This window comes from Scyliorhinus torazame, chromosome 18 (genome assembly GCF_047496885.1).
Source record: "Scyliorhinus torazame isolate Kashiwa2021f chromosome 18, sScyTor2.1, whole genome shotgun sequence".
In the NCBI taxonomy this organism is placed as follows: Eukaryota; Metazoa; Chordata; class Chondrichthyes; order Carcharhiniformes; family Scyliorhinidae; genus Scyliorhinus; species Scyliorhinus torazame.
Genome location: NC_092724.1, coordinates 70589594 through 70612599, shown reverse-complemented (window position 1 = coordinate 70612599; position 23006 = coordinate 70589594). Strand labels below are relative to the sequence as shown.

At 48.0% G+C, this 23006-nt stretch overlaps 1 protein-coding gene across 4 annotated transcripts in view; it reads left to right on the top strand.

Annotated features, from left to right (window-relative positions):
- Window positions 1-23006, top strand: part of LOC140395290 (tropomyosin alpha-1 chain) — a 137968-nt gene that overhangs the window by 61991 nt on the left and 52971 nt on the right. For all 4 annotated transcript variants that reach the window (XM_072482868.1, XM_072482870.1, XM_072482869.1 and 1 more), the window contains one exon: window positions 15491-15624. In XM_072482868.1, coding sequence (XP_072338969.1) covers window positions 15491-15624 — 134 coding nt within the window. The remainder of the gene's footprint in view (window positions 1-15490; window positions 15625-23006) is intronic.

The following is a 23006-nucleotide window of genomic DNA, read 5'->3' as shown; positions in this document are numbered from 1 at the left end:
TTCTCCAGACTCAACATCTACCAATTCCTTCTCTTTGGTGAATACTGATGCAAAGTATTCATTTAGTACCTCGCCCATTTCCTCTGGCTCCACACACAGATTCCCTTGCCTATCCTTCAGTGGGCCAACCCTTTCCCTGGCTACCCTCTTGCTTTTTATGTACGTGTAAAAAGCCTTGGGATTTTCCTTAACCCTATTTGCCAATGACTTTTCGTGACCCCTTCTAGCCCTCCTGACTCCTTGCTTAAGTTCCTTCCTACTTTCCTTATATTCCACGCAGGCTTCGTCTGTTCCCAGCCTTTTAGCCCTGACAAATGCCTCCTTTTTCTTTTTGACGAGGCCTACAATATCATTCGTCATCCAAGGTTCCCGAAAATTGCCGTATTTATCCTTCTTCCTCACAGGAACATGCCGGTCCTGTATTCCTTTCAACTGCCACTTGAAAGCCTCCCACATGTCAGATGTTGATTTGCCCTCAAACATCCGCCCCCAATCTATGTTCTTCAGTTCCCGCCTAATATTGTTATAATTAGCCTTCCCCCAATTTAGCACATTCATCCTCGGACCACTCTTATCCTTGTCCACCAGTACTTTAAAACTTACTGAATTGTGGTCACTGTTACCGAAATGCTCCCCTACTGAAAAATCTACCACCTGGCCGGGCTCATTCCCCAATACCAGGTCCAGTACCGCCCCTTCCCTAGTTGGACTGTCTACATATTGTTTTAAGAAGCCCTCCTGGATGCTCCTTACAAACTCCGCCCCGTCTAAGCCCCTGGCACTAAGTGAGTCCCAGTCAATATTGGGGAAGTTGAAGTCTCCCATCACCACAACCCTGTTGTTTTTACTCTTTTCCAAAATCTGTCTACCTATCTGCTCCTCTATCTCCCGCTGGCTGTTGGGAGGCCTGGAGTATACCCCCAACATTGTGACTGCACCCTTCTTATTCCTGATCTCTACCCATATAGCCTCACCGCCCTCTGAGGTGTCCTCTCGCAGTACAGCTGTGATATTCTCCCGAACAAGTAGCGCAACTCCGCCTCCCCTTTTACATCCCCCTCTATCCCGCCTGAAACATCTAAATCCTGGAACGTTTAGCTGCCAATCCTGCCCTTCCCTCAACCAGGTCTCTGTAATGGCAACAACATCATAGTTCCAAGTACTAATCCAAGCTCTACGTTCATCTGCCTTACCCGTAATACTTCTTGCATTAAAACATATGCACTTCAGGCCACCAGACCCGCTGTGTTCAGCAACTTCTCCCTGTCTGCTCTGCCTCAGAGCCACACTGTCCCTATTCCCTAGTTCTCCCTCAATGCTCTCACCTTCTGACCTATTGCTCCCGTGCCCACCCCCCAATCAGCATACACAACACAGCAGCCAATCACCAGTGAGAGCACACGACTATAAAGACCGGGGACAGGAGAGTTCCCGCTCATTCTAGTAGCAGCCAGCTCGGAGTACAGAGCTCACAGCCTGCAACACAGACATTCACCATGTGCTGAGTGCATCATCTGGTTAGGACTAGGCAAGGGTCAACAGTTAAAGCTGGTATTGCATTTACCCACAGTCCAAGTATGTTTAAATAGTTAACCTTGTAATAAAATAGAGTTGCACCACTTCAAGTGTTGGTGACCTGTTTGTGATCCAGAACACCCAACACATCACAGTCCACTCAGAGGACCCAGCTAATGGGGGCATCCTGTTTTAACCTGTGTCATTGTGCTGTAGGAGATTTGGTAGATTTGTCTTTGGTCTGGGGAGTCAGTCATCTAAAGGGCTTGCCCTGGTGTGTGCTTGAGTCAATTATGAACCAAACTGATTGTTTGAACCCATAATGTTTCCCCTTTTAAATATCTGTTGTAGGAGAAGGAGGCATTTGAATGGATCATTGCTGATCTCTACTTGCCTGAGCTCCATATCCCTCTAACTTTGCTCAACAAGAATCTAATAATGTCAATCGTGAAAGCTCCAGTTGGACATCAGCATCCATGTCCTTTTACATTTGGATGATTCCAGATTTTTACGAAAAACATTTGGCATGTCGATGTACAAGCTTTCATGTATAAACATGCACATTTTTACTGTATGTGAAGGAAGTTTCTGGCTTCTCTCCGCACTGGTTGAACTCTAACTTTAAGATTGCGTCCCTTCGTTTTGTAGAGGTACGACAGAAAACACGAGAAATATTTTGATTTGGCAGCATTGGTGGAGAAATAAAAGGTTAACATTACAGGTTGATGTCATCAGAAGAGGAATTTCTCTCTCTCTCTCGGGAATATAAGCAATGTTTATGCAGCTAGCTCTGGTCATTTAACCCCCTAAGCCCTAGTATCGCTCTGCTTACAGTTGAAGTCAACCCCCTCCTACAAACCAAAAAGAAAAATCTCAGCAAACCCCCTCCTACAAATATCCCATTCGATATTAGCAATGATTGAAACATTGCACTTGGTTCAACCAGAATGTTTCAAGTCCCAAATCTTTATGATTCTCCAGCTTTACAGAAATATTCCCTGCATTCGAATCTGAAAGGATTGTTCTGTAGACGGCCTGGGTGAGCTATTAACAGGGTGACAGATTTCACTCATAATGCTTCCTTTTTAAATATCTATCACAGAAAGAGAGAGGCGTAATATAGCTTCTTTGTTCACAAGACCTCTACTGTGGGAAGCCCACCGAGCGTGAGTTTATGGTCGTGTTCTCACTGACCATGGGATGGTGCGAGGTGAAATGATTGCTGTTTTTTTTAAGGATTTGGAAGAGCTGAAAAATATAGACCACAACTGTCGAGACCAGCACACCTCTGAGGGACTGACGGTGGAGGGGGGGGGGAATGGAATTGAAAACAAAACTACAGAAACAATATTTCGGGTGTGGACAGCACGGCGGCACAGTGGTTAGCACTGTTGCCTCAGGGCACCGAGGTCCCAGGTTCGATCCCAGGTCAGGGTCACTGTCTGTGTGGAGTTTGCACATGGTCTGTGTGGAGTTTGCACATTCTCCCCGTGTTTGTGTGGGTTTCACCCCCACAGCCCAAAGATGTGCAGGGTAGGTGGATTAGCCATGCTAAGTTGCCCCTTTTATTAAAAAAAAAGAAACAATGTTTCGGCCAGTGGTCAGTCTGTTGAATTGGTTCACTCTGGAGATGGGGGAAACAGACTAATACATTTCAAATTAAATTTCAGGTAGAATAAGGTTTTGGGATATGGTATATTTGAGTAAATTTGAGCTAAGACACAATCAGTGAGTTTGGGAGAAGCGGGTGAATTTGGATCTATGATTACCAAAGTTCTCCTCCACTGGTGTTTTTTGTCTGCCTCTATTGTGGACTCACTGAGAAAGATGAATTGCTGCGGATTAGTCAGCAGCTCCACTGTTACTGTACCAAAACATGTCACGGGTGATAGAAAATGAGCTAGACGTCCTTTGGTCCTTCTTCCATCAAGTAGTTTCAACAACAATGAGGTAGCTTCTTGAAGGTTGAAACAAGCTGGAAAGGAGGCACAAATTAACAGAATTCCAGTTTTTCATGGAATCCGCAGTCTGCCTCGGTCCCTGTTGGTATTAATGCTGCAAACCAACAACCTCCACCCTTATTAATCCAGTCCTATCAGTGTAACCTTTGAGCCTGGCCTTGGTTTTCCAAAGTAATTATTTTTAGTTACAGCACTAACCCCAAAAGGCCTCTGAGAAACCAATCCTGTGTTTTAACAGCACAGGTTTGAACCAGGACAAATATTTCAAAGCCTAATCTGACCATGAGTACCAACCCTAGGATCTTCAAGATTCAGCCAGTTGTTGTCAAAGAATATGTAAGAGGTTAATCATTTAGCTTTATCCAAATCAGATAAACCAGTTCATTAGCCCTCCAGTCAAGCCTCTGTAATTCAGTAATGTTTGATCTTGATACCAGAGACTGACTAACGGAGTGGATGTAGGAATGTCTTGAGTTACTGTAACAATGGTTAAAGCCCATTGGAATGCCTCAAACTCTTGACTGTGTCTCTACACCGCCTTCCACAGAAATCTTTCTGAACACACTGCGTGAAAGATTATAATCTGGAATCATCTCCTTTATAAAGAGGCCTAAGAGCTTGCGTGATCTGCCCCAAATACTGGTGCAATTAACAGGCCTCCCGCAGTACAGAATGGATGTTCCTTCCCTCCTCTCTCTTCTCCCCTTAAATAAGCAAAAAAAAAAATCCTAGTGGAAATCATGTCGATTTATAGGTCAAAAGGTTGAATGCCAATTTAGATAATACAGGGGCCGTTTAACTTGGGTCGTCTTGGGAGCACTGCGGCCGAGAATTTGCATTTCAGGAGTTGAAATTTGGGAAACATTGGATGTTCTGTTGAAATGCTGTATGTAGTAAAGCTGTAAATTGCAGAGTTTATGACCGTGTGTTAAATTCCTTGACGGCTGCTTGTGGGATATGCTCTTTGTGTGAAGACCGCATAATGTAAAACAGGAACTTGACATAACAGTTAGCAACTCCAGCCTTTCCTCGGGGCTCTCCTGTCTAGCTCCACCTTCAATCTTTTTAAGAAAAAAAAATCTGCAAACGACAGAAACAAAACTGAACTTGTTCTGTTGCCATGGGGATGAAAGGGGCCTTTGCTGGGGAGGAGAAACCCCGTGAATCTACATCGTGCTATTTATCGGCTTGTCTGAGGGGAGGTGGGTGTGTGTGAGGGTGGGGGATGTCAAATTTTGAGTTGTGTTTTCAGTGAGTGCAAATACTCGGAGATCTGAAAGGGTCTGAAATTGAGGAAGTCTGCAGGAGAATCAGAACATTGGCAGCTAAGGAATGTGTGCCTTCTTGTTGCCTCTTTGCTCCCGTATCGTGTGGGTGCCAGATTAGTGCGAGCCTGCGTATCTGATCCTCTCGGTCCTCAGCAATATCTCACCCTCATTGAGCTGACTTTTACCATATAAGGAATAAGTTGAGTCCTGCCGGAGGGAGGAAAGGGCGGGATTTTGGTGCCAAGAACTCTCGGAAATCCTGCCGTTAGCTCTCTCAACTTTTGACGGTTGATTAATCCTAATAGAAATAGGTTAACATCCTTCCGCAGAAGTACAGCAGCTAATAAGGCAGAGATCATTTTGGAGGGAAGGTCACTTTAATGCAGTTTTAGTGTTTGATGTAAATTAGAGGCAGTCGCATCCCAGCTTGACTTATTTTTGTGTAACGCGGAGCTCCCACAAGAAGTGGGAATGCCTATGGCTGGCATTCGAGAGCAGTGTAACTCGTGAGCAGCAGACCCGTTCCCTGTGTGTCTGGGTCTGTTGTGGGCTGGGGGTGGGGGAGAATATTATTCCTACGGACGCAGTGCAATAGTGAGTCTAAAGTGCTGTGTGGTGAACGTATTGCAACTGCAATTCACCACTGTATTGTACTGTACTATGCTGATGCCCCTGTGGGCTCTGCCTGTGGCTCCGCCCCCTCAGCCTGTAGGCGGCACTCAGTACAGAGCAGTCGCAGGCAGGCACAGATCTAGCTTATTAAAACCACTGTTCACTTCTACTAATCGTCTCATGTGAATTGATGGTTGCATCATGCTGTAACCACACAAAACTGGTTCCCAGTCAGTCTGCAGGAATTTGATTAGAATTTGAGCTTCTGAGTTCTCATTGCCTCGGGAGTGGCAACATTTTACTGCGAGCTCACATTTATGTCGGAGGAGAAGGCCATTCAGCCCCTCAAACCTGGTGTATCATTCAATGAAATCTGTACCTCAACTACATTTATCCACTTTGATTCCATTTTCTTGGGATGTGGGCGGCACTGGCTTTGCCCTTGAACTGTGGCTTCTTTAGCCATTTCAGAGGGCATTTAAGAGTCAACCAGTGGTTCTGACTGGAGTCAGACCAGGTAAGGATGGCAGATTTCCCTCCCTAAAGGACATTAATGAACCTTGATAAGTTTACCAAACCAATCAATTCATCCACAATCACAGCAGCTTTGCATGTGGAAGCCACAGATATCTGTAGTCCTTTGTGATAATTGAATCATAGAATCCTAGAATTTACATTGCAGAAGGAAGCCATTCGGCCCGTCAAGTCGGCACCAGCACTTGGAAAGGGCACCCTACTTAAGCCTGCACCTCCACCCTATCCCAGTAACCCCACCTAACCTTTTTGGGGCACTTAAGGGCAATTTAGCATGGCCAATCCACCTAACCACATCTTTGGACTGTGGGAGGAAACCAGAGCACCCGGAGGAAACCCACGCACACACTGGGAGAACGTGTAGACTCCGCACAGACGATGACCCGAGCCAGGAATTGAACCCTGGGTCCCTGGAGCTGTGAAGCAACCATGCTAACCACTGTGCTACCGTGCTGCCTGTCACTGCTACCATGATGAATTGCTTCCTGGCTTCAATCTAACATCTAGGGGAGATTATTGGTCAAACTACAGAGGCTTGAGCATGACATTCCCACAGCTGACCATTGTCATTGTCCAGATGAGGTGTTGACTAAGGCCCTATCTGCACTAGTGAATGTGAAATATTTCATAGCACTATTTTCAAGAAGAACAAAATCACCCAACAGCTAATACCCTTCCACCTCCTCTAACCCTCTCTAACCTAAGGGGTTGAGTGAATATCAGGTAAGCTCTTCCTTTCTTTTAGTTTAATCCACAAGTTATCTAGGGGGGGTGGCAGGGAAGGCAGTGCAATGTTCCTCCTGCAGAATGTTTGAGGTGAGGGACGCTGTCAGTGTCCCTGCTGATTTCACCTGTGGGAAGTGCACCCATCTCCAGCTCCTCAGAAACCGCGTTAGGGAACTGGAGCTGGAGCTGGATGAACTTCGGATCATTTGGGAGGCAGAGGTGGTCATAGATAGAAGCTTCAGGGATGTAGTTATTCCGAAGACTAAAGACAGATGGGTGACGGTGAGAGGGGCTGGGAGGAAGCAGTCAGTACAGGGATCCCCTGTGGCCGTTCCCCTTAGTAACAAGTATACCGCTTTGGATACTGGGGGGGGGGGGGTAAACTTACCAGGGGTAAGCCATGGGGTACAGGTCTCTGGCACAGAGTCTGTCCCTGTTGCTCAGAAGGGAAGGGGGGAGAGGAGTAGAGCATTAGTCATTGGAGACTCCATAGTTAGGGGGATAGATAGGAGATTCTGTGGGAACGAGAGAGACACGCGGTTGGTGTGTTGCCTCCCAAGCGCCAGGGTCCGTGAAGTCTCTGATCGTGTTTTCGGGATCCTTAAGGGGGAGGGGGAGCAGCCCCAAGTCGTGGTCCACATAGGCCCCAACGACATAGGTAGGAAAAGGGATAGGGATGTAAGGCAGGAATTCAGGGAGCTAGGGTGGAATCTTAGAGCTAGAACAGAGTTATTTTCTCTGGATTGTTACCCGTGCCACGTGCTATCGAGACGAGGAATAGGGAGAGAGAGCAGTAGAACACGTGGCTACAGGGATGGTGCAGGAGGGAGGGTTTCAGATACCTGGATAATTGGGGCTCATTCTGGGGTAGGTGGAACCTCTACAAATGGGATGGTCTGCACCTGGACCAGAGGGGTACCGATATCCTGGGGGGGAAATTAGCTAATGCTCTTCGGGAGGGGTTAAACTAGTTCGGCAGGGAGTTGGGAACCTGAATTGTAGCTCCAGTATACAGGAGTTTGAGAGTAGTGAGGTCATGAGTAAGGTTTCAAGGTTGCAGGAGTGTACCGGCAGGCAGGAAGGTGGTTTAAAGTGTGTCTACTTAAACGCAAGGAGCATCCGGAATAAGGTGGGTGAACTTGCAGCATGGGTTGGTACCTGGGACTTCGATGTTGTGGCCATTTCGGAGACATGGATAGAGCAGGGACAGGAATGGTTGTTGCAGGTTCCGGGATTTCGATATTTCAGTAAGCTCCGGGAAGGTGGTAAAAGAGGGGGAGGGGTGGCATTGTTAGTCAAGGACAGTATTACGGTGGCAGAAAGGACGTTTGATGAGGACTCGTCTACTGAGGTAGTATGGGCTGAGGTTAGAAACAGGAAAGGAGAGGTCACCCTGTTGGGAGTTTTCAAGAGGCCTCCGAAAAGTTCCAGATATGTAGAGGAAAGGATTGCAAAGATGATTCTGGATAGGAGCGAAAGCAACAGGGTAGTTGTTATGGGGGACTTTAACTTTCCAAATATTGACTGGAAACACTATAGTTCGAGTACTTTAGATGGGACCGTTTTTGTCCAATGTGTGCAGGAGGGTTTCCTGACCCAGTATGTAGATAGGCCAACAAGAGGCGAGGCCACATTGGATTTGGTACTGGGTAATGAACCAGGACAGGTGTTAGATTTGGAGGTAGGTGAGCATTTTGGTGATAGTGACCACAATTCAGTTACGTTTACTTTAGTGATGGAAAGGGGTAGGTATATACTGCAGGGCAAGAGCTATAGCTGGGGGAAAGGCAATTATGATGCGATGAGGCATGACTTGGGATGCAGGGGATGGGCACAATTGAAATGTGGAGCTTGTTCAAGGAACAGCGACTGTGTGTCCTTGATAAGTATGTACCTGTCAGGCAGGGAGGAAGTGGTCGAGCGCGGGAACCGTGGTTTACTAAAGTATTTGAATCACTTGTCAAGAGGAAGAAGGAGGCTTATGTAAAGATGAGACGTGAAGGTTCAGTTCGGGCGCTCGAGAGTTACAAGTTAGCTAGGAAGGACCTAAAGAGAGAGCTAAGAAGAGCCAGGAGGGGACGTGAGAAGTCTTTGGCAGGTTGGATCAAGGATAACCCTAAAGCTTTCAATAGGTATGTCCGGAATAAAAGAATGACTAGGGTAAGAGTAGGGCCAGTCAAGGACAGTAGTGGGAAGTTGTGCGTGGAGTCCGAGGAGATAGGAGAGGTGCTAAATGAATATTTTCCGTCAGTATTCACACAGGAAAAAGACACTGTTGTCGAGCAGAAAATACGGAGGCATGGGATTCAAGGTGATTTAGCGGTTTGGATCAGAAATTGGCTAGCTGGAAGAAGACAAAGGGTGGTGGTTGATGGGAAATGTTCAGCCTGGAGTTCTGTTACTAGTGGTGTACCACAAGGATCTGTTTTGGGGTCACTGCTATTTGTCATTTTTATAAATGACCTGGAGGAGGGTGTAGAAGGATGGGTGAGTAAATTTGCAGATGACACTAAAGTCGGTGGCGCTGTGGACAGTGCGGAAGGATGTTACAAGTTACAGAGGGACATAGATACGCTGCAGCGCTGGGCTGAGAGATGGCAAATGGAGTTTAATGCAGAAAAGTGTGAGGTGATTCATTTTGGAAGGAATAACAGGAAGACAGAGTACTGGGCTAATGGTAAGATTCTTGGTAGTGTGGATGAGCAGAGAGATCTCGGTGTCCATGTACATAGATCCCTGAAAGTTGCCACCCAGGTTGATAGGGTTGTTAAGAAGGCGTACAGTGTGTTGGCTTTTATTGGTAGAGGGATTGAGTTTCGGAGCCATGAGGTCATGTTGCAGCTGTACAGGACTCTGGTGCGGCTGCATTTGGAGTATTGCATGCAGTTCTGGTCGCCGCATTATAGGAAGGATGTGGAAGCATTGGAAAGGGTGCAGAGGAGATTTACCAGGATGTTGCCTGGTATGGAGGGAAGATCTTATGAGGAAAGGCTGAGGGAATTGAGGCTGTTTTCGTTAGAGGGAAGAAGGTTAAGAGGTGACTTAATTGAGGCATACAAGATGATCAGAGGATTAGATAGGGTGGACAGTGAGGGCCTTTTTCCTCGGATGGTGATGTCTAGCACGAGTGGACATAGCTTTAAATTGAGGGGAGATAGATATAGGACAGATGTCATAGGTAGGTTCTTACCTCAGAGAGTAGTAAGGGCGTGGAATGCCCTGCCTGCAGCAGTAGTGGCATCGCCAACACTAAGGGCATTTAAATGGTCATTGGATAAACATATGGATGATAGGGGAATAGTGTAGATGGGCTTTAGAGTGGTTTCACAGGTCGGTGCAACATCGAGGGCCGAAGGGCCTCTACTGCGCTGTAATGTAATGTTCTATGTTCTAATACCGGTTATATGCTTGTTTATCGCATTGCTGTGTGTGAGACCTTTGTGTAAAAATTGGTGTCATTGCAATCGCAACTGAGCTTCAAGTACTTTAGTAGAATCCCTACAGTGCCATTCGGCCCATCAAGTCAGATCACCCTACCCAGGCCCACTCCCCACCCTATCCCCATAATCCCACCTAATCTTTTGGACACAAGGGAGGAATTTAGCATGGCCAATCCACCTAACCTGGATATCTTTAGACTGTGGGTGGAAACCGGAGCACCCGGAGGAAACCCGCGCAGACACGGTGGGGACGTGCAAACTCCACACAGTCAGCCAAGGCTGGAATTGAACCCGGGTCCCTGGCACTGTGAGGCAGCAGTGCTAACCACTGTTGAGGCTGTGATAGCTGCTATATAAATGTATGTTCTTTCACCCCTATGCAGCCAAGTTCGAATTCTCGGGTTTGTACTGGATCCCTCCATTTTCTTTACATTTTCCGCATTTCTACATCTAGCTTTAGGTTTGGAGTTAAATTATTTGTTTCGAAACGGTGAGCTGTCTGTTCATGTGGCTCATCACTGCCGTTGGGTAATGAATGATTTGTTTGCACCACATGTGATGCATGTCAATATGCGCCACTTATTGCCTGAATCACAAAGTTAGTATGTAGGTTCAGCAAGTGAGTGGAAAGGCAAATGGAATGTCGGTGTTTGTTGCAAGGGGAATGGAATATAAAAGTAGGGATGATTTGCAAGACAGATCTGGAGTACTAGATGCAGATTTAGTCTCCTTATTAATGAAAATACACAATGATGGAGTTTATCTTCGGGAGAAAAATTGGGCATGCTGGGTCTGTGTCCTTCGGAGTTTCATGGTTAAGCGGTGATCTTATTAAAACTAAGATCCTGAGGGGATTTGACAGGGTGAATGTTGAGTGGATCGTTTCTGTTGTGGGCCAGACCAGAACTAGAGGACACTGTCTATTCCCGTACCAGCTGAGGTTATTCATCAAGGTTACACTGGGTCAACAAAATACAGAAAACTTCACTTCCATAACCCGCTGCTGAGATTGGCCAACCTTGCCTCTTGCCTGAGGTGTGGTGATTCTCAGGTTAAATCACCACCAGTCAGCTCTCCCTGTCAAAGGGGAAAGCAGCCTGTGGTCATCTGGGACGATGGCGACTTTCCATTTTTTACAGCGGGTGTTTATGCTTCCTGGATGATTTGAGTGGTGGTGCATCTGAGGCGAACAGAGAGTGACCCTGTCCACCTTCCTCCAGCGGGCTGCTCCTTTACATTTTTATGGAGAATGATTAGTGGAGTCCTCAGTAGCATTGAACCATGACTCTCGACAGCCCAAAGTACCAGATAATGGGAGATTAACTTGCAAATAAATTGGAATTGTGTGCACTAGATCCTGGTTGTATTTAAACATTCCCAGCTATATATCTGGATGTCACTTTTTGCTTTGTTATTAAATCAATATTAACAAATTATTTCAGGACTTGACCTATCCAAATGTGTGAGACAATAGACTGGGGTCGTGCTGAATATCTGAATGAGGTTATGTACTGAAGGGTGAAAGGGATCTGGGAGCCTTAGTTGACGCAACATGACCAAACAATGCAGAATAACGATCGATAATAGGATCACAGAATCCCTACAGTGCAGAAGGAGGCCATTTAGCCCATTCAGTCTGCACCAGTCCCCCGAAAGAGTATCCTACCCAGGCCCACTTCCCTGTCTATCCCGGTAACCTCATCTAAACCGCACATCCTTGAACACTATGGGCAACTTAGCATAACCAATCCATCTAATTTGCACATCTTTGGACTGTGGGAGGAAACCGGCGCACCTGGAGGAGACCCACGCAGACACTGGGAGAATGTGCAAACCCCACATGGGCAGTCACCCAAGGCCGGAATTGAACCCAGGTCCCTGGCGCTGTGAGGCAGCAGTTCTAACCCGTGACACCTGTGAATCTGAAGCTATCCAATCAAACCGGTGGAATACAAATCAGTCAGTCATGATCAAAGTGTTCAATGTTCTGTCAGTCACACTGAGAACTGATTACTGAGACAGGGGGGAGATAGCGAAATGCTGGAGGGACAGAGATTGATTTCTAGTGTCAGAGCTTTGAGTTTCGAGGTGAACTTTGAGCTTTTCAGTCTGGAACAGCAGAGGATTTAAGATAATTAAGGGAATTGAAAAGGTAAATCTGAAAAACGGCTTTAAATTTAATTGAAAATATGAATTGAAAAATGGGCCTTTTACTCGTTTGTGCCAATGTTAAAAGTGAAATCAGCCCATTTTCAAAACTGGGTAATCAATGTTTCGAATCAACTCCTATATTGATCAGTGGAAGCAAAAAGCCATGAACCACGAAGAAGCTATGGGAGGAGAGTTGAGTTTGCTGTGGTGAATGACGTTGCCCATCATTACCATTCTGTGACCCTGTGTGTCGGTTCTGAGCCAGTGTGATGAGTAAACTGCCAGTGATGGAGAGGGAGGGTGGGGTTGGCGTGGTGGAGGTCTGTTTCCTCTTGAGGTGCAGCAACCAGGATGTTGGCTGCACACAGGTCATGCCCTTTAAGATGCCACATGTGCATGGCAGGGCAAAAAAAGGTGCCACAGTCTTAAATGAATGGGGTGTGTGCACCCAAAAAAAAAGTGTCAGGTTGTGGTTAGGAAGAGGAGTGTGGGAGAGTGTGTAACCTTGTTGATGCGCTGGTGGATTTTATTTAGACTCGATATCTGCTTAATAAGGAACAGATTAACTTGTGATTCCCCAGCTGCCTGTCCTGCCCTGGTAACTGTTGACTTTAGGTTTCAGAGTTGGGACACTCCTACAGAGTAAACATTGTTCTGCCCAGGGACTGATTGTTGAAACCGTGCCACGTGGGGAGTTGAAATCCCCTCTCTATTTGTGTTTGACTCTGAGCTGGCAGTGAGGGGGAGCAGATGGGATTCTCTCCCACATTTCTTGCATGACATCAATCACATCTCTCCACATTCCTGTGGGCTCCTGCAAATGCAAAGCAGCTCTATCAACCCACTACACGACACATGGACAGCACGTGCGAGTGTCTTAAAGCTACAGCGCCCTTTCTGGTGAGTTCTTCCAAGCACATGGTCCTATTGTCTATCTGCTTTTTCACCAAAGCAGTGACAAAAAGCAGACTCTCCAAAAGAGGTTGGAACAGTACAAGGCCTCACTCTGTGGCTGTGTGGTTCAAAGGAGGAAAAGTGGAGTTACGTTTCTAACAGAGGTTGGTGGAGTGGTAACTGGGAACCTGGTGCTGTTCCAACTGTATTAACCAAATTGCGACTCTGTCCCCTTCTACTGCCACTGTGGCTCACCCCCATCCTCACTGGTGTCCCATCTGTCCCTCTCCCTGTCTGTGCACAAGAGGCCAGAATTCGAGGAGCACCAAGGTTAAGCAGCAGTTGTAGAGCTGGGCAGATCAAAGAGATAGAGGGGCCATGGATGGATTTGGAAACGAGGATGAGAATTCTAAAATAAGGGTATTAATCAGCCAGGGGAACTGATTTGTGGTGGTGCTCTTCCCAGTATTTGATTGGCAGAAACCCCCTCAGCCAGTGCTGGATGTCGGGGGTGATGAAGTCAAATTGGATATAGTCAGCGTGAAGTACAAACTGTGGTTTCCAGATGATGTTGCCAAGGGGCAGTGTGTAGGTGAGAAGTTAGAGAGGGTCAAAGATAGATCTTTGGGGAACATCAGAGGGAATGGTGCAGAAGCAGGGAGAGAATCCATTGAAGATGATTCTCCGGATGGGTAAGAATGGAACCAGGTGAGAGCAGTCGCACCCCCGGCTGGACAACAGCAATGTGTCACAGGCTATGGCCAGGTCAGAATGAGGTGAATGGAATGCTCACTTCTTGCTCTCGGATATGGTATAGGATTTGATTATTGCTACTTCCCTGTTTGGCTTTGTTCCCTCGTCTCAATCTCCGTAGCGGGTTACAGAAGCGAAAGTTTCTGCATGTTGACCCAATGAAACAGGAGCTTTTACTTTTCATCAAACTGCCGTATAGCGGTGAAGAACTCGACAGCTCTAAGTCCATGAAAAACCCGGCACAGATGAACTTTGAATTCCGCCAATGTGCAGGGGAACGGGGTCAGACAGGGGAGTGGCACTAAGTCACGATGCTTGTTTGGCGAGCTGATGCAGACACGATGGGCCGAATGGCCACCTCCTCCATTGTACCAATTCTGTGATTCTCGATTAGCACACTGAGCCATTGGGAGTCACCAGTTCTGTTGGATTAGTAAGATTCCTTCCATAGTCCTTTAAGGAGATTAGAGGCTCCAATGCTGGATTGAAGAGAGGAATTGAAAAATTATGATCATTGCCTTCTGATTATGTATCATTATTCACTGGGGCGGGATTCTCTGTTTGCCGACCCCAAAATCGCGAAAAGCGATTGGACAGACAAGTTCCAATGCCAAAATTGTGGTGGGTGCTGAGTTGATGCCAAATTGCGATTCTCCGTCACCATGCCGGCGGAGTCAATGTGTGCTGGAATGGATGTAAAGTGGACACTGTTTGCATATCATTAGCGGGCCTGACCAGTATTCTCCGAGACCTACATGATGCTTCGCCTCTGATGGGCCAAGTTCCCGACAGCGTGGTTCACTTGTGCTTTTATAAATCGGGAGACTGTGGTGGCTGCTGAGGGTGGGGGGGAGAGGGTGGCTGCTGAGGGGGGGGGGGGGAGAGAGGGGGTGGCTGCTGAGGGGGGGGGGGGGGGAGAGGGTGGCTGCTGAGGGGGGGGAAGAGAGGGGGTGGCTGCTGAGGGGGGGAGAGAGGGTGACTGCTGAGGGGGGTAGAGAGGGTGGCTGCTGAGGGGGGGGGAGAGGGTATGGAAAGTGTACCGCTGGCCGGGGGGGGGGGGGGGCTTTTGCCAGGGCTGGGGAAGTAGCAGCAGGGGCTGGCCAGGAGGTGGGCTGTGGGGTCGGGTGGATGGGCACGGAACGCCATTGCCGTAGCCGGCAAGGCGGGCACTCCGCTGACAGCTTAGGACCACTGGTCGTATAGGCCCCCCCCCCATGCCCACTGGCTCCAACCTACCAGCTGTATGGGTGCATTGTAATGTGCATATGTGGCTGCAGCTTGTCAGCCTCCCGAGTGTCGATCATGGACCCGGCGAGTCCCACACTGTTTTCCATTTCAATCGATCGTGTCCCACGTGGCGCCGAAGCGAGCCCCTTAACCGTAGCGGAATAGGTCCAGGTGTGGCGCCAGTTTTGTTGTCGAGAAAGTCCACGAATTCTGCATCAGCGTCAACACTTAGTCTCAGAAGTGGAGAATCCTGCGGCTGGTCTTTACCATTGGAAAGTTTAACCAACATCTGAGCCCAGCAGAGGCTCTTTAGCCAATCGGTGTGGCTCTATAATCTGCACCACCTACAGTTGTGATGGTATTGTGCTATGAATTGGATCTAAAACTTGTCCCTTTGCCTTCTTTTCAGGCTGAAGGAGATGTTGCCGCACTCAATAGAAGGATCCAGCTGGTTGAGGAGGAGCTGGACCGGGCACAAGAGCGTCTGGCCACAGCCCTGCAGAAGCTGGAGGAGGCAGAGAAAGCAGCGGATGAGAGCGAGAGGTGAGCGATGTCAAACTATGTCACATTTCCTTCATCTGAGGGAGATCAATTACCACGGAATAATCTCCCAGGAATACCACAAAAACCTGCATTTAACATAATACACTTCACAAGAGGGTTTAAACATTGAAAATACATATGGCGGTTTTGGGCAACTGGCCAAAAGCTTCATCGGAGACAGGTTTCAAAGCAGGCAAGAGGAGTGGAGAGGATTAAGAAGAGCAAATTTACAAGCTGAGGACATAGGCAGCTGAGGACATGGTGATCAGCACTCAAGCAATTGAAATGGGGATGCTCGAGAGACCAGAATTAACGAGGGACAAGAATCATGGAGGATTGTGATACTGGGCAAGAGCAAGGCTAGAGGGATTTGTAAACTAGACAAAAATTCTCAAGGCATTGCTTTGGGCTGGTTTAGCACAGTAAATCGCTGGCTTCTAAAGCAGACCAAGGCAGGCCAGCAGCACGGTTCAATATCCGTCCCAGCCTCCCCGAACAGGTGCCGGAATGTGGCGACTAGGGGCTTTTCACAGTAACTTCATTGAAGCCTACTTGTGACAATAAGCGATTTTCATTAGCGGAGCCATGGTTGTCTGGTGAACAGAGGTGCGAGTAAGGATGGGGAGCAGAGCTTGGGATAATCTCCCAAGTTTATGGAGGGCAGAATATGGTAGAGCAGTTGGGAGTGCGTTGGAATTGTGAAGTCTAGAGATGACAATGAGGGATGAGGAATTCAGCAGCAGATATGCTACGGCAGGGTGGAATTTGGCAACATTAGAGGTTGAAATAGGTGATCTTAGTAATTCCACAAATAGGCGGTTGGAAGTTCATCTCCGGGTCAAACGTGACACCAAAGTTGCGAGGGAACAGAATTTGTAGCAGAGGTTGAAGACAATAGCTTCAGTCTTCCTGATATTTAATTAGGGGAAATTTCTTCTCTTGCAGTACTGTATGTCAGATAAGCAATCGGATAATTTAGTGACGGTGGAGGGATTAACAGGTTTTGATGAGGTAGATTTGGGTATTGTCAGTGTATGTGTGAAAGCGTATATTTTGTTTATGTAGGTGAGAAATGGGAGGGGGCCAGGATTAGATCCTTTGGTGGGGGGGGGGGGGGGGAGGAGGAGAGGGGGGAGAGAAGGCACGAGAGATAATGGCATAGGAGTAGGAAGAGACGCTATGACAGGTGATTCGCTGACTCCGATTAGATGGTTAAGAATGGAACCAGGTGAGAGCAGTCCCAGCCCCAGCTGGACAACAGTGGGAAGGTGTTGCCGGAGGTTGGTGTGGTCAGTGTGTCAAAGGCTGGAAACCGGTCAAGAAAGACAAGGAGGGGAAGTTTACCTTTGTCACAGTCACACGGGATGCTATTGGTGACTTTGAGAACAGTTTTGGTATTGTCATGGTACCAGACCGCACCCCCAATTTATATTAGGAAGCCCCAACAATATTTTTTATTTGTTAATTGTGAGGAAAGGATACTTCGCCCCAGGAGCTATTCCACTGACTTTTTTTAAGTTAAAACAATCTTTGTTATTAACACAGGGTTAACCCCATCGACAACCAAGAAAAAAACAGCTTTTCAATTATCAGTTAAACAATTCTTCCAAAAAATATAGGTCTTTGAGATTACTTTCCCACCCTCTGAACTTTCAATTAAGCAAAATTCACACACACACAGATTAAATGCCGCTTATTAATAACAGTAAGAAGTCTTACAACACCAGGTTAAAGTCCAACAGGTTTGTTTTAAATCACTAGCTTTCAGAGCTCTGCTCCTTCCTCAGGTGAGGAAGGAGCAGCACTCCGAAAGCTAGTGATTTGAAACAAACCTGTTGGACTTTAACCTGGTGTTGTAAGACTTCTTACTGTGCTCACCCCAGTCCAGCGCCGGCATCTCCACTCTCCATATCATGACTTATTAATAAAGTTAACACTCGGTTGTTTACAGATTATTTCATTGGTACAGAAGCTTTCAGAAGGCAGTCTGAGAAACACATTCCCTTCAGAATCCAGAGCAGAACTCTAAAAATGAAAGTTTTTTAAAAAAGCAACAGAGACCGGGCAGGGCTGAACAGCAAAACAAAAAACCGAACCAGCCCCTCCCCTGAGTGACATCACAGCCTGTCCAGCTGTTAACCCCTCAATCACAGCTTTGGCAGGGCGGCACAGTGGTTAGCACCGCTGCCTCACAGCATCAGGGACATGGGTTTGATTGTGGTCTGAGTTGTGTGGAGTTTGCGTGTTCTCCCCGTGTCTGCGTGGGTTTTCTCTGGGTGCTCCGATTTCCTCCCACAGTCCAGGGATGTGCAAATTAGGTGGAGTAGCCATGCTAAATTACCCCTAGTGTTCAAAGATATGCAGGTTAGGTGGGGTTCCGGGGATGGGGCAGAGAGTGGGCCCTTTCAGAGGGGCAGTGCAGAGTCGATGGGCCAAATGGCCTCCTTCTGTATTGCAGGGATTCTATGAAATTTTCCTGACACACAACCTGGATACTTTATCCCAAGTTATTTTAAGAACATTACTGCAATAGACACGCAATACAATATATATTTTTTTTAATCCTACATTCATCACCGTATTGTGGCAGGTGCAGAAGCTTGATTGGAGGCTTCTAATATGGAGTTCCAGGAAAGATGGTGAGCAGTTTGGAGGCACAAACAGCATCAAGTATTTTTGGAGAGCAAAGGGAGTTTGGAAATGGGACAGCAGTTTGAACAAAGGGAATTTGGAAATGGGATGGTAATTTTTAAGGGCGGTGGAGGTGAAGAGTTGGGTTTTTGAGGCGAGAGGTGGCGATGGAAGATTTAAAGGGCAGAGGAACAACACCTGAAGAGATAGAACATTGAGAATATTGTCTAACGTGGAGACCAGGAGGGGAAGTTGGGTGGTCAGTGGTTTAAAGGAGCAGGATGTGGGTCTCATGAATATTGAGCTTAAGAGAGTGCATGAAGGAAGACAGGAAAGAAACTAGAGAGTGATGCAAGTTCAGAGCTCGGACAGGACAGAGAATATAAGGAATCTGGCCTAGTCAGGTAGAGAAAGGGACAGATGCAGTAGAGGTAGCTGATTGGATGGGCTCATCATCGTGGCAAAGAAGTCCATAGGCTTCTCAAACTTGTTGGAGATGGTGAGGAAAGAATCCAGGCTCATAGTGAGCTGTTTTAGTAGACAAGAGCAGGATACGATGGTGAGTGCCTAAACCAATTGTCTCATCATATCAGTTCAAGTCGCTCAGCCTTAAGGGAGCAGAAATGAGGATAGTACTGGTGGAATGGCCAGGATGTGAGAGAGAACTGTTTCAGTGAATACTACAGCATCAAAGATGGAAATGAGGACAAGGTTGGGTGAAACGGTACCTTCAGAAATGCCAATGATGAATGGGGGACAATAGGCTAGACAGTGAGGGTTTTTAAAGTAAGTTCCTAACTCCCTACAGTGATAGAGTAAAGACTCCAAAGATTGAAGAATAGTGACCCAATGTTGGTCAACCCTGACCAGGCCTCCAGAGTTTAGGCTGCAGAAAGTTTGTCATTCAATGGCTTGATTGTGTGTGACCGATGTGCTATAAAGGAACTATACAGGGTATTTTGTTCTGAAAGCCCAAGGGCCGAACTGTGGACAAAGTGACTGTGACCATTTCCTTTCTATCGCTGCGGACTTTGAACTGGTTTCAAAAGGGTTTCGTGGAAGAAAGCTAGATAAAGACCTGATGGGGTAGGGGAATAGAAAGATAGACTGATGGGGTTGGGGGTGAAGAGGCGTGGAGGATGAATCATAGAATTTCCAGTGCAGTAGGAGGCCATTCGGCCCATCGGGTCTGAGCAGGCCCTTGGAAAGAGCACCTACTGAAGGATGAGAAAGCTAGTATTGATCAAATGGCCAATTCCAGTGGTATATGTTTGATGTAAGGAATTGCATGTGAACTGGTTTGGGGGCTGCATGGCTGAAATTCATTTTATTTTGGATCAAATGTCATTCTTCATATTCTGATGGGACAGTAAGTTCCTGGCGCATTCTTGCGCTTGACATCTCAAGATATGGAGTACAATTAGATTGGTAATTCCAAGGCTAGGGAGGATCATAAGAGGTGGGATACACTGCACTTAACGCTGGCAGGGGGGGTGCAAGTGGTGAAAATGAATATTCTGCCGAGGTTCTTGTTTATCTTTCAAGCTCTCCCGATCTTTGTACCAAAGGCCTTTTTTCGGAAAGTGGACACAATTATCTCTGACTTTGTATGGGCGGGGAAAGTGCCGAGGGTGGGGAGGACAGTGCTAAAGAGGCAGAGGCAGCAGGGGGGGTTGGTGTTGCCAAACTTGCTTCATTATTATTGGGCGGCGAATATGGACAAGGTGCAGCGGTGAAGGGAAGGAGAAGGGGTAGAGTGTGTTAGGCTGGAAGAGGAATCTTGAGGGCTATGGTGACGGCAGCATTGCCAATGGCTCCGAGTAGGTATTCGGGGAGCCCAGTGGTGCTGTCCACAGTGAAGATATGGAATCAGCTGAGGAGGCATTTTAGGGTGGAAGGGATGTCGGTGCTAACGCCGCTATGCGAGAATCATGGGTTTGAGCTGGGGGGGGGATGGATTGTGTATACAGGAGGTGGAGGGAAGTGGGGCTGGTCAAGGTGAGGGATTTTTATTTGGAGGAAAAGTTCGCCAGTCTGGAGGAGCTAAGGGAGAGGGTAGAGCTGCCGAGGGGGTGTGAGTTCAGGTATCTGCAGGTTAGGGACTTTGCACGAAAGGTCTGGAGGGGGTTCCCTAGGTTGCCGGGATACACTCTGCTGGAGCGACTACTGCTCCCGGATGTGGAAGGGGAGGGAAGAAGTGGAGATATATACAAGTGGCTGGGGGAGCAGGGGGGCGAGCGGGTGGTGAAGATCAAGGAGAAATGGAAGGCGGAGTTGGGAGGGGAGATCAATTGGGGAGTATGGAGTGTGGCGCGGTGTGAGATAAACGGGACCTCCTCTTGTGCAAGGATGAGCCTGATACAGTTTAAGGTGGTGCACAGGGTGCATATGACTCGGGCGAGAATGAGTAGGTTCTTTCAGGGGGTAGCAGATGAGTGTGAGAGGTGTGGGTGGGGGCCAGCGAATCTCACGCACATGTTTTGGGTTTGTGAAAAATTGGGAAGATTCTGGGCGGGAGTGTTCGCAGTCTTAGCCAGGATAGTGGAGGAGGGAGTGGACCCAGACCCTTTGGTGGCGATATTTGGGGTTTCAGAGAAGCCGGAACTCATGGAGAGGAGGAAGGCCGATGTCATGGCCTTCGCCTCTCTGATTGCACGGCGACCAATTTTGCTGAAGTGGCGGTCGGCATCATGCTGGGCTAGCGGCTTCTCCAGCGATTAGAGAAGATAAAGTATGAATTAAGGGGCACTTCAGGGGGGTTTGAGAAAAGGTGGGGGATGTTTGTGATCGTGTTTGAGGGGCTGTTCGTCGCGGGGGAGGGGGGGGGGGAAAAAGAGGAAAAGACTTTACAGACTGTATAGTTGAATGTTGGGAAGCATGTTTCCCGGGTGTTTGTTTGCTGTAACCTGTATTGATGCCTGTTTGTAATATTCATTTTTTAAAAAAAAGATTGGAGGACAGCACAGTGGCGCAGTGGGTTAGCCCTGCTGCCTCACAGCGCTGAGGTCCCAGGTTCGATCCCAGCTCTGGGTCACTGTCCGTGTGGAGTTTGCACATTCTCCCCGTATTTGCGTGGGTTTTGCCCTCACAACCCAAAGATGTGCAGGGTAGGTGGACTGGCCATTCTAAATTGCCCCTTAATTGGAAAAAATGAATTGGGTACTCTAAATTTTAAAAAATTGGGAATTCCATTGGTTAAAACACGTTTGGGACAGGGCAATACTTTGTACTTGTCCTCAGAATCTGCTGCTTATAGTCATCCTCAGAATCTGCTGCTTATAGTCAGACTATCTTAATACTATTCTTCATCAGATCACATTTATTCATAAACAATTTTATTGAGGTATTCTTGGCATATAAAACACCAACATTATACCGTAGTGTACAAAAAGCACATAAGACATAATGCAAGCATCGGCTCCCCTCTACGGCAAGAACCTGCCTAAGCAACCCCCTACTCTACGCTACCCTAACACCCCCCCCCGCCCCCCCCCCCCCTGCTGACGATTATTTCTCCGCGAAGAAGTCAATGAATGGGTGCCACCTCCAGGCGACCCCTGACAGCGATCCTCTCAAGGCGAACTTAATTTTCTCCAGCCTGAGAAAGCTCGCCATGTCCGAAAGCCATACTTCAGACTTCGGGGGCTTTGAGTCCCTCCATGCCAACAGTACTCGTCGCCGAGCTACCAGGGAAGTCAAGGCCAAGACGTCGGTCTCTTTCTCCTCCTGGGCTCCCGGGTCCTCCGAAGCCCCCAAAATTGCCACCTCCGGACTCATTGCTACCCTAGTTTTCAGTACCAGGGACATGACGTCCGCGAATCCCTGCCAGTCCCCCCTTAGTTTAGGACACGCCCAGAACATGTGGACATGGTTTGCTGGTCCTCCGGCACATCTAGCACATTTGTCCTCCAGCCCGAAGAATTTGCTCATCTGGGCCACCGTCATGTGGGCCCGATGTACAACCTTGAACTGGATCAGACTGAGCCTGGCGCATGTTGCGGCCGTGTTTACTCTACTCAAAGCGTCTGCCCATATGCCGTCCTCTATTCCCCCCGCTCCCCGAGCTCCTCCTCCTACTTAAGCTTCAGTTCTTCGGTCTGTGTCTTCTCTGCTCCCATTAGTTCTCTATAAATGTCGGAGACTCTCCCCTCTCCCACCTCTCCTCTGGAAACTACCCTGACCTGGATCCCCCCTGGTGGGAGACGTGGGAAGGATCGTACCAATCTGCGTACGCAATCCCGCACCTGCAAGTACCTGAAATTATTCCCTCTCGCCAGCCCGAACTTCTCCTCCAACACCCTCATGCTCGGGAAGCTCCCTTCCAGGAACAGATCGCCCATCCTCGCAATCCCCGCCCTCCGCTATAATTGGAACCCACCGTCCATATTCCCCGGGGCAAATCGGTAGTTACCGCAGATTGGGGACCAAACCGATGCTCTCACTTCCCCTATATGCCTCCTCCACTGGCCCCAGATCTGTAGAGCCGCCGCCACTATAGGGCTGGTGGAGTACCGCGCCGGCGGGAGCGGCAGAGGCGCCGCAACCAGGGCCGCCAAACTGGTGCCCCTGCACGAAGCAGCCTCCATCCGCTCCCAAACCGACCCCGTACCCACCATCCATTTCCTTACCATGGCTATGTTGGCCACCCAGTAGTAGTTGCTAAAGTTCGGCACCGCCAGCCCCCATCCCCTCGGTCCCTCTTGAGCATCGCTTTCCTCACCCGTGGGGACTTTCCCGCCCAAACAAATCGC